The sequence below is a fragment of the Lates calcarifer genome, unplaced genomic scaffold, assembly GCF_001640805.2.
Source record: "Lates calcarifer isolate ASB-BC8 unplaced genomic scaffold, TLL_Latcal_v3 _unitig_715_quiver_2073, whole genome shotgun sequence".
Lineage (NCBI taxonomy): Eukaryota > Metazoa > Chordata > Actinopteri > Centropomidae > Lates > Lates calcarifer.
This window is the reverse complement of record NW_026117933.1, coordinates 1-11,083: the sequence shown is the minus strand read 5'-3', so window position 1 is coordinate 11,083 and position 11,083 is coordinate 1. Positions and strand designations below refer to the sequence as shown.

The 11,083-nt window shown below is 42.6% G+C and overlaps 2 protein-coding genes across 2 annotated transcripts; one reads left to right on the top strand and one right to left on the bottom strand.

Annotated features, from left to right (window-relative positions):
* Nucleotides 1-4,517: 4,517 nt before the first annotated feature.
* LOC108879695 (WD repeat and coiled-coil-containing protein) lies at nt 4,518-9,403 on the top strand. The gene is made up of 4 exons (XM_018671068.2): nt 4,518-4,672; nt 5,401-7,330; nt 7,712-7,832; nt 8,548-9,403. Exons 1-4 carry the CDS (start codon nt 4,653-4,655, stop codon nt 8,739-8,741), a joined length of 2,265 nt encoding a protein of 754 aa, XP_018526584.1. The 5' UTR covers nt 4,518-4,652; the 3' UTR covers nt 8,742-9,403.
* An 865-nt stretch (nt 9,404-10,268) lies between these two features.
* On the bottom strand, nt 10,269-11,036 carry LOC108879694 (sodium-dependent lysophosphatidylcholine symporter 1-B-like). Its single transcript, XM_018671067.1, has 2 exons — nt 10,857-11,036; nt 10,269-10,610 (listed from the first exon to the last, which is right to left on the bottom strand). Exons 1-2 carry the CDS (start codon nt 10,994-10,996, stop codon nt 10,430-10,432), a joined length of 321 nt encoding a protein of 106 aa, XP_018526583.1. The 5' UTR covers nt 10,997-11,036; the 3' UTR covers nt 10,269-10,429.
* Nucleotides 11,037-11,083: the final 47 nt, after the last annotated feature.

Below are 11,083 nucleotides of genomic sequence, written 5' to 3'. Positions count from 1 at the left end.
ACTTTTTCTGATGCCATGCACTCTGAAAAACCAGGACACCTGGATGCTATATTTCACACACACAAAAAAAAAATACCTCAAGCTGATGTAGGATTTTTTTTTTCTCCCAATTTAGAAGCTGTATGTCAACACCTTTCTTTCTTTAACTATACAATCTTTGGACTAAACGCTTCCCATGGCATTCAATCACAACACTCTCCCTTGGAACGAGAGTTTGGCATCTCCTGACATACAACCCGATGTTTCAGTCTATTTCTGTGTTACACACCATTAGGCCATTAGGGTTCAACTTCAGCACGATTCATGGTGAAGTCTGGAGCTCAAACATGGTAAGGAATGACGTCCACATTTAGGCATGACATCATATGCAGTAAGCCCACTGCTCCAAAAGCTCATGCACCTGGTCCATGTACTGGACTGTTTATCACCGTAGCCTAGTGCCAGCCAGACTTCATCAATCAGGGAAACTCACAGGCTGCTGTAGTTCTCTTCCGGACACACAGAGAAATGAGCTTGTGATCACAGGATTCCTGACTCAGCAAACAAACATGGAACATGAAAGCCTCTAAATCTCTGACAGCTCTTCAAATATGTGATCTGACCCTGAATTGGGCAATTTACTATTAGCTTCTCAAGCTTTTGGCTGGTCATATATATCTGTAGCTGACTGGACTTGGCAGCTAATGTGTGCATGAGTGGAAGCGTAGCAAGGCCAGGGAAAGATAATCCAAGAGTAAAATAGATAACACGTCTCAGGCCTACTTGAACCACACCAGCCTGCTTGTCTGAGATGCACTGCTGATAGAGCTGCTGCCCTGTGAACAGACTCCCTGTCAGGCACAAATGAAACAAGAATGTGGGTGAAAGAATAAGCAGCTTTTCTAATCATTTTGTCCTGTCGCTTTCATGGCACCACAGCTCTTACCTGCCTTGTGGCAATGACCACTCTGCTAATTTGGGCAACCACAACTCTCAGCAGAGTCAGAGGAGGGTCACACACATATCTACGTGTCTGTGTGGTCTGGCATGTGTGTGTCTGCATGTCTAAAATCCCAGGGGTGAAAGTGAGGATCAAAAAGGCATCGCAGTGAGAGAGAGTGTGAGAGAGTCTCTGTGGCAGTGAGGCTCTCTAATGTGAAATGCTGCAAACAGAGTGGTCTCAAAACCCAGTGACTATTGAGAAATCACTCCTTCCTTACCCTTACTGTTTATCTTTGCTATCTTGAAAATTAATACCAGTGCAGGGTGCAGTCTGTGGAGCCAGCTGGATGACTTGGACAGGCTTATATCCCAAATCTAGAGCTAACCTCTATTACCAGTACTATCCTTTTATCAGATCTTGAGCTAATCTTGTCTTTACGTTTTTAAATAAAACAAATGTGGGTTAGTCTCTTTCTTTACAACAGCGTACTAGTGACCTGACAAGCCAATAGTCTTCGGTAGTTTGACATCCATACAAATTACTAATGCTCATTAGCTGACTATCCCAATTCAAAGAAAATAACCAAAACAGAAAATTATTTTGTCCGTATTCCAGGAATACTTTTGCCTTTTGGGGATTATTGACATAAAAAGCCAAGTAAGTAAGTAAAAATGTGAATGAAAATGAAATGAACTGATAGTGTGACTTGTTTACACGTACAAACATGCTTAACAGAGAGCCACATATTGTAGCGCAAATATTGCTTATTGTAAAACAAATCCTCAGCTAATCTCCTGGGCTGTGTTACAGACTAAGGTCTTATTTTCACACGGTGTACAGCTGCACCCTTAAGTACCAGTACCTTTTTTTCTGTCTACTCACTGCAAATGCATTTCCCCTGCTGATACAATAATATATTTGTAGCTCTTCCTGTGTTCCATTGGCAAGGTCCTTGCTTTGGCTTAACTCTATATTTTGCGTGCCACCGCTGCCAAAATACCAGGAGCTTATGGGTAAATCCTGTGAGTCAAAAAGGAAAAGAAAAAAAAAAAAAAAGATTTTGTGCCAATTTTGTTCCATTCAGGGATGTGACAAGTACAGAAAACAGCAGTTGACGATATGTGATCATGGCAGTAGAGAACAGGAAATAAAGGCAAAAACAATATGAAGTGTTTCCAAAATATGTATAATACTTGAGTGAGCCACTGGTGGACACTAAAACTCATCTGCTTTTACTAGTTAACTAACCAAAAATACTGGTAGGTACAGGAAAAGAGAACTGCCAGGCAAAGAGCAAATGACTACCAAACTCTCACAGTGCGTGACTTCAGTGAAGAGCTCAATGGAGCAACTTCACGTGCTGAGATATATCACATCCAATTATAGCATAATTTGTTACCGCAGGAGCTGATCTCTGTACGGATCAGGCCAGAAGGGGAAATCTGATTACTTTTTCCACTGTCCCCAAAAAACGTGGAACAACACAGCATTTGTTGTCCAGAGTCGGCATGCATTTTACTGACTCTAATCACAAACACGCTAGTCAAACAGAGCTGCAATTCTTACATGAAACAAAGTATTATAAGCTAGTCAATGAAGCCAAGAAATTTATATACTTACTAATTAAGACACTCACTCACAAGACCCACTTCAAGTAGTGGAGAGGAAATCCCCACCATCAGGGACAAGCAAGAATTGGCAATCGAGAGTACACGCGTGCACACATGATACAACAATACTCACGTGCTTGAATCAAATTGATCTACTACAAAGACATTGTCAAGGAGCCTGCAATAACTTTTATAGCCGTGTAATAACCTTGTGATACACAGACAGACTGATGTCAACTGAACTAGGTTTTGTTTACTTTCTGTCTGACCTAGTTGTCTGGTCTGCCAACCCTGGGGCACAGAATAACCCAAATTTATCTCCCGAATGTCTCAGCGTCCTACTGCCACGCCTCAAAATTGGGCGATCTGACAGGATATAAACAGGAAAAAGAAAACATGCGTGTACATTCCCAGTGTTTACATGAGACTGTGGTGCCAGTTGCAACAGTCTCTAAAATGACACAGACACCGTGAGAAACCAAAATTCACAATCAAAACAAAGCAAATTAACATTCTCTGGGTGTGGTGGCATTGTAAGGGACACACAGGTGCATACATGTCTGACAGACTGTCTACACTGTGAGAGCTGACCTGCAAACTAAGCAGTGATGTGCTCCAGATACTGACAAGGAAAAAAAACAGACACACAGGGACAAATTTCCTCTGTCAACAAAGAGACAGGAAAGACGTCTGGTTTCATGGTTGCCAAAAGCAAAGAAAGAGTCAGTTACCTATGTAATGAACAACACATGTCTGGCCCTTCTTTGGAAATGTTCTTCCTGTTAAGAGAGAAAACAAGTGTTACACTGTGTGTTTGTGCACCTGAGAGGCTGTCAGCCTAATCTTGTACATAAACAATGACTGGGGTGAGTCTGGTGAGGTGTTCCTTGCAGGAATACCATGCCTTCCTTATACAGACATACACAAGTCAGATATGTATCTGTTAGTCTCCTCCTTATAATGAAACTTTAGCCTGGAGACTTATTTTTCCAGGGTAGGGGGCTATCATATGCCTCTAATTACGTTATCAGTGCATTTGTCGGAGAGAAATAAGCTTAGTGAAGCCATCTAGCCTACCTGACCTTAACTTCTTCCCTTATGAGCAAATTCTCAATTTACAGAGACTTGCAGATTAAGCTTGGCAGAGTTCAACCATTTAGCAGTCAGTAAGTATGGACTTTTCTAGAAAGATGCCGTGCAGGCGTCAGTGATGCTGAGTAACACAGTAAAAATTTGGGCTGCACAGACGCCCAATTATAACCCAATTACTACTATTAGTTTCAAGTTATCTAACGAGTAAATTATCTCCCCTCCTGCACTACTTAAATTGTTTATTATTATTATTGTTAGTATTATTATTATTATCATTATCATTATTATGATATCTAACGAGATTTGAACGACATTCCGAGGAAGTACCAGAGCCCCAACACCACCACCACCCCCGCATTAAAGCACACACAAGCGGATAAAACAACTTACCATCACCGGGAGATATTGTCTCGACTTCCACGCCCATTGTTGTGCTACTTCAAAGATTAGCTCTTAAACATACAGCCTAAAAAGCCCTTTCGATAACCAATGTTACCCGTTTTGTGGCTACAAGTCGGGATATATCGGTGGAAACCATGCATTCGCCGACCACTACCGATCCGTAGCTGCAGCCAACCGCGAGACAGCCAAGATATTCTCTAATTTGTAGCGAGACAGACGTCGAGATCTAAAACTACACCACGTACGCCGTCTTCAGTCTCGTCGAATACTTGCGCCACACGGCGGATGTACTAAGTTCGACCGTTGTCTTATGCCAGTTTAATTCAAGTTTTCTAATTCGCAATAATCTTTATCATATAACTTTTTACGCTTATTTTAGTTCTCTTGAATTACCCAGCATTTGATATTAACACACACTTAGTGACCTCGTGCGGGTAAAAGGGTAAAAACAGTTCAATAGTTCAATAATATTTAAACTACATATCCCACAATGCACCAATACCGTCGGTTAGTTTTGCTTCCGAGTCAATTAAAAATGAACGTTGGAGACACATTTTTAGCCGGCAAAACGTGAAATGAGAGATGAGGAAACTCACTTTTAGTGATTCACACGGATTCCAAATGAGATGCTTAAAGTTGTTTTAAGGTACGTGTAGTTTAAAAATGTGTGGACTTATGCTCATTAGTTTGCTCTCTACATGTAGGTAAATGTATTTAAACCTGTGATTTTCACTGAGTATGAAATAGAAAACTATGTCTCACAATAGGGGCTGAGTTTTTAAGTTTATCCTCATGTTAACCCCATACGCACCATAACTTCGTCTCAGTAAGGTTGTATTCTGTTATTTTCTATAACCCCTCCATACATTTGTCATATTCTGATTTACGTATTCAACTTAAGATGTTATAGTATTAGAATTATCGTTAACTCGCACATCTCATTTTAAATTGATTTCTTTGTCATATCTTATCGATGTCTCACATTTGAAAAAAAAAAACGATGATAGGAGGACGAGCTTACTTCTCCTTAGTGATCATGTCAGTTTCACCAGGTATATAAGAGTGAATGCTTTAATGAGACTCATCTGCTCAACACATAGTTTTGTTAATGCCCTGAGGTCCTAACAGGACCTGTGTGTTGTTAAGGTCATTCGGGCATAAGCAGCTATAAGTGTTCGTCACAACTGCCTCAGCTCAGGCAGAGGGGATTAAGGCATGTACTTGGGAGGAGACCTGGGAGAGGCTTTTGCTATTCTTAATCTGCATAGGTAGCAATAGCTACGCTTGTGCAGGACCCATTCAGATCAGATACAAGTCTCTGTCATCAATGTTAACTTTCTGAGTCACATTTTTCTCCTTTTCTCCTTGAACAAGCCTCTTCAGGATGGATCTTGGTAAGGCAAAGCTGCTTAGGACAGGTCTCAACACTCTACACCAAGCCATTCACCCTGTGCATGGGATAGCATGGACGGACGGCAAGCAGGTCTGCCTGACATCTCTGTACTTCATCAATGGTGAGGTGAAGTTTGGGGACACTAATGTTATTGGGCAGTTTGAGCATGTCTTCGGGCTCTTCTGGGGCCCGCTGTGCTGCTCTGACTCCCCTGCCTTGTTGGCTGTTCAGCACAAGAAACATGTTACCGTGTGGCAACTGCAGCTCAGCACCCTTGAGCAGAACAAGCTGCTGTGCACTCAGACGTGTGAGATGAGTGAGCCTTTCCCCTTGCTCTCTCAAGGCTGCGTGTGGCATCCTAAATTGGATATTCTGGCTGTGCTGACCAAGAGGGACACTTCTGTGCTGTTTTCTGTCAGGGTGGACAACAGGAGGATCAAAGCAGACATCAAAGGTAGTGGACTCATCCACTGTGCGTGCTGGACTAAGGACGGTACACGCCTGGTGGTAGCTATAGGCAGTGCTCTACACTCTTACATCTGGAATGACATCCAGAAGAGTCTGGTGGCCTGCTCCTTCTGCCCCATATTTGATGTGGGAGGCTACATCTGTGCCATCGAGGCCACAGGGGAGGCACAAGTAGCTGTTGCCACAGAGCTACCTCTGGACAAAATCTGTGGCTTAAATGCGGGCATAGCCTTTGACATGCCATCAGAGACGGTGTCCCTGCAAGGCCAAGGCTCGCACGTGGTTGTATCAGACGATGACAGCCTTCTGGACTCAAGGAGGAGATCCTTTGATTCAGACAGGTCCTACATCCCCAGCTCAGGACCTCTGGACCTCACCCACCTCCTGGCGAGGCATCGTCGCTCTGACCCCAGCCCCCTTATCCACCTGCGTCGCAGAGACACTTTGACGGGCTCTGGACAGGACTCCTCACACCTCATCCTGGTCACATATGAGCGCAAGGTCACTACCACTCGCAAAGTCAGCATCCCGGGGATTCTGGTTCCAGACATTGTTGCTTTTGACCCACGTGGTTCCACAGTCGCAGTGGCCTCCAACACCTGCAACATGGTGCTTGTGTACTGCATCACAGCCTCTGCAATGCCGAACATCCAGCAGATCTCTCTGCAGACAAACGAGAGGCCTAAAGGAGTCTGCTTCCTCAATGACAAGATGCTGCTGCTGATGGTGGGCAGGCAGAAGTCCAACGATCCTGCATTCCTCCCATCTTCTAACACAGATAAATATATTCTTCGTCTAATAGCCAAAGAGTTGATGTACAATGCAGAGACTCCTATCACACCACCCCCCTCTGCTTACAACCATGAATCCACTTCTAATTTCTGCGCAGGGATTAGGAGGCACTCTGAGCACCTATCTAAGGATGACAGGGAGCGCCAAGGGATAAAGGACTTGGTGTTGCCTGGAGGGGGAGTAATTCGTTCACCAGGGAACAGACGGAGGCTGGTGGAGGAGGTGAGGAGCGGCGAGCCCAGCCCTGTCACCAGCTCTGTGGACTTCTCTGACCGAGCATCAGACAGAGCCCCCTCCAGTGCCTCCTCCATCACGGTGGAGAACTTCGACATGGACCACGTTAACCGCATGAGCAGCTTGGCGGTGGCCGGCCAGGCCAGCAGAGACTCCAGCCGGGCCAGCTCTCCCCGCTTTGAGCTGTCGGACAAGCTTCACACCGAGCCAACACTGCCTATGCCCGAAAAGGCGCCGGGACCTTCAAGGGAGCGCGCGCTGGAGCAGCTCGTCCACAACATGGAGAGGCTTTTTACTCGCTTTGCAGACGTGCAGCAGTGCCTGACAGAAATCAGAGATTATAGCCAGAATGGCAAGAAGTCCCTGAGTGTCTACCCCAATGCTTCTGAGCCCCCCTATGTCAATGTCACATGTCAGGTACAGTTTTATTCACTGCATTTATAGCCTATTTTAGATTGACTGTGCTATACTGTTTGTATCACACTGTGTGGGAAAGTAACCTTAAGCTAGCAAGGAGGAGATGATTCACTTTCTTGCTGCAGTCTCTGTCATGAGCAGCTTTTGCATGAGGGGTTTAAACAGCTTAATCAGTTACAATTTTCATTCCGAGGATAAGACAACTGAAATACCTGGAAGCAGTTAATGCGGTATGAACACACAAATCCGAGTATAGTGTTTAATTAGCATGCATCAGATTAAGGTATTGATGTACTGATTGTAATAGCATCCAGCTTGCTTTGATTGATTTATCCCTGATAGCGACCTTTCACCTCTTTTCTTTACCTCGTGCACATGCAGAAGCAGTTATCAGAAAATGTGTTCATTGATGAGCGGAGGCCAGTGCTGCTGTGTGATGGGAAGCTCTGCCTGCGTGCCCTCCAAGACCTCTTCAACCTAACTACAGTGGAGATGATGTATGGTATGTACAGCCTGTTTGCAAAAAAACTCAATCTACTTTTTAGCTTTTTTTAAATGACAAACACACTTTCAAGACTTTGTCACTGATGCATTTAAACCCTAGCTTTCTCTTTACTATGAAGCAGTATCTAAGTTGGCGTCTTAAAACTTAAAATCCTCCCAAAACCCTCAATGCTACATTGCCTGTAAGATTAAGTGTGAGGTGACAGAGAGTGTACAGGGTTAATAAGTTAAAACCATTTCAAGGAAACTCCTTGCAGGTCTCTTAGGAAGGTCTCCCCTGTGGGTATTTTCAGCAAGCTTGTTTGATGGGCTTCCCTACTGAGGTCATCTGGAAGTCAAATAGATTGTCTTAGTCAAACTCTGCTCTTTCTCTTTTGAGATTTTTCTTAAACCTTCAAGTTAGAATGCATTTTAATTGATAAAGAACCTAATTTAATTGTTCAATCTCGGACAGTGCGTTCTAGCATTGTTCTTGTGTTAACATGCATAAGCTATAATTGGAAGTGATTAAAAGCCTAGGTCAGATTACAAGGTTTTAAACAAAAGCAGCTTACCTCCAATTAATGTGCCTAGTGTTTTGTTGCTGTTGTAGTGAAGGCTGACACAGCAGCAAGTTACTGCTATGATAAACCTTTTTTTTTTTGTGTTAAGGAAACAGAACTCAGATGTATGGAAAACCCTTCTGAGCCAACAGTCTCTTGTTCTTTTTCCAGGTCCGTTGTGGATTGTGCTTGTGGCAGATGTAGACGGCTTTGTGCCTCTGACATTCAAACCCAAAGAGGAGCTCACTGTGCGGAACGGGAAGCGGAAAACTACCCTGCGGACTCCTGGGAGTCCAGAGAACTCTTGCCCATCAAGCCCAGCCCCCGGCCAAAACCCCAACACAACCACAGAGGCCTCAACATAGTTCCTCTTATCACACTCCTCAATTTATGGACTTGCACAGTCATGTTCCTATTATTTAAATCTCAGACTGAAGTACACAGTGCAGACAGAGCAAAGGTAGCATGAACATGCAAAACCTTCTTTGCAACCAGAGTTATGAATAAAATTTATTTTTGTATGTGAAAACAGTAGAGATTTGAAAAGGGCTGTTGTGTTGACATGTTGCTGCTTTGAAATGAGAGTTTACCTGAAGTTTGAGCACTGTACCGCATTTTTCTTTTTTGTTTTGACAAAATGCAGTGCAGTTGTTGCAGTCTAAGTCCTTCACTGAAGCAGGACACCTACTGTACTGGTATGGCACTCCACTGACAGCTCTGAGTATGTTTTAGAGATGTTTTCTGTTTTAATCTGACTGTCCAGATACCAGGTGGCCAGATGTCCTGACACAAGAGCCGACATAGACTATTGTACGATGTAAATGTTTTGTTTTTGTTGTTACTGGAGAACTGCAAAAAACCTTTACACTCAGGAAAGTAAAGAGTATGAAATTCTGATTTTGTAAAAAAAAAAAAAAAAAAAATGGATTAGCACTCCTATGCTGAATAGTCCCACTCAAATGTTACAACTGAATTTACCAACCCTCTCTAAGGTGTAATGCACATAAAATATGTTCATGAGAATGCAGTTGAAGCCTGTGTCTCCTTTATTTGTAATGTTATCAAACTCAGTAACTCAAGTGACCACTAGAGGGGGCAATAGTCAACAAAAACTTTACTTTCATGGCTAAATTTGCATAACTAGTGTGCACTCCTTTGTATCATTATTGTACATTATTTGTGTATTATTTACTTTGCTACCACCTCTTTAGCAAAAAAAAAAAAAACACACACACACACACACACACACACATATTGGTGGTCTAGCAACCAACCTCTACAACATTTATTCATTCCATATGTCAATCCTTTGTAATTATATATCGTAAATAAATAACAGTGTTGTAGAGCTAAGCACAGCAAATAATAATAATATACATTCATTTATATAAATTAGGTAATCTTCTTATATATTTATAATCCAAGATGACTATACAGTACATGTGAAAATGAAACAAAGAATGTTTACAGTAAAACAATTTAACTATTTATCAGTGTAATATACACTAAAGAACAAACTTCCAGCTGTGGTACTGGAATACGTGGCTTTTTTAAAATTCACTTCATTCAAGATCCAAGTCACACATTATTCAAATCTTCCATGGTCCTGGAGCTGATGCTTTTGTTTCCTGTGGGAGACATGAACATCAGTAACATGGACACATTAATGGCACTGGTGGAAAATAACTTATTACATTTATGTTACTTAAATTTATTATACTTGACAAATATTCTACGTATTCTAAGTATTTGCAACATTTCCCATAAAAATGTTAGCTTTTAAGTAGAAATTCTCGCAATTAACATTTCATATCTTTATTTGTTTACATCTTTTTCATGTAGCAGCATTAAGCGTGTAAAAAAATAACTCTGATAATATCATCAATCTCCCTCCAGACCTCAGAAGACATACAACTGTTTTCACAAGCTGAGTAGTGCTATTCATGGCGATTACACAGAGTATGCTGACCTAAATGTGTAAAATCTGTGGAGTGCTCCTTTAAAGGTTGAACAGTTTGTGTTTTTTTCTCAGGTGTAAATCTATGATTTCTGCTCACCGTAGCTCCTCCAGGCAGAGTTTATTCCTGAGCCGTACGTCTTCACTGATGGGATAGAGGACCAGGATCATTAACCCTGTAACAATGAAGGCCACTGGAGCGGCACCAATCAGCAACTTCAGGGTGTACACTACAGGAGCAGGCTGCTTGCAGGCGCCGGTGTCATACCCTGCAAACCTACACACACACACACACACAAACATGCAGAGAATCCCATTTAAACACAGGTTACAGGAAATCGACATCCAGCCTGACGCTGTAACACTGCAAATGAGCTAACTCGACACCCTTTGCACAATGAATTATGCATCAGGTCTGGGCTTAATGCATTTTTGCAAGGTATCATGACACACTAAGTGCAGATATAGGGCATCATGCGGCGCGCAAATTAATGGCGCATGTGTGATAGAAATACAGACTTACTCCAGGCAGAGGGTGGACACTCCCAGGGAGATGCCAGCAGCAAACTTGGTGAAGAAGACGTAGAATGAGTAGAAAATGGCTTCATGGCCTTTAGAGTAGGGGTTGGCCAGTCTGAAGTCATCCACTACATCTGGCAGCATAGACCTGGATTACACACACACAGAGTTGAATCAATCCATGGAATTTGTTTGTGTGTGTTTTTTAAAGGATTTTGTGAGCATGTGTTT

Coding starts and splice junctions, on each gene's coding strand:
- LOC108879694 (XM_018671067.1), bottom strand. CDS start 10,996: ATGCTGCCAGATGTAGTGGATGACTTCAGACTGGCCAACCCCTACTCT. Junction 10,611..10,856: donor GTGTCCACCCTCTGCCTGGA/GTAAGTCTGTAT, acceptor GTGTGTGTGTAG/GTTTGCAGGGTATGACACCG.
- LOC108879695 (XM_018671068.2), top strand. CDS start 4,653: ATGCTTAAAGTTGTTTTAAG. Junction 7,331..7,711: donor ATGTCAATGTCACATGTCAG/GTACAGTTTTAT, acceptor GTGCACATGCAG/AAGCAGTTATCAGAAAATGT. Junction 7,833..8,547: donor TACAGTGGAGATGATGTATG/GTATGTACAGCC, acceptor TTCTTTTTCCAG/GTCCGTTGTGGATTGTGCTT.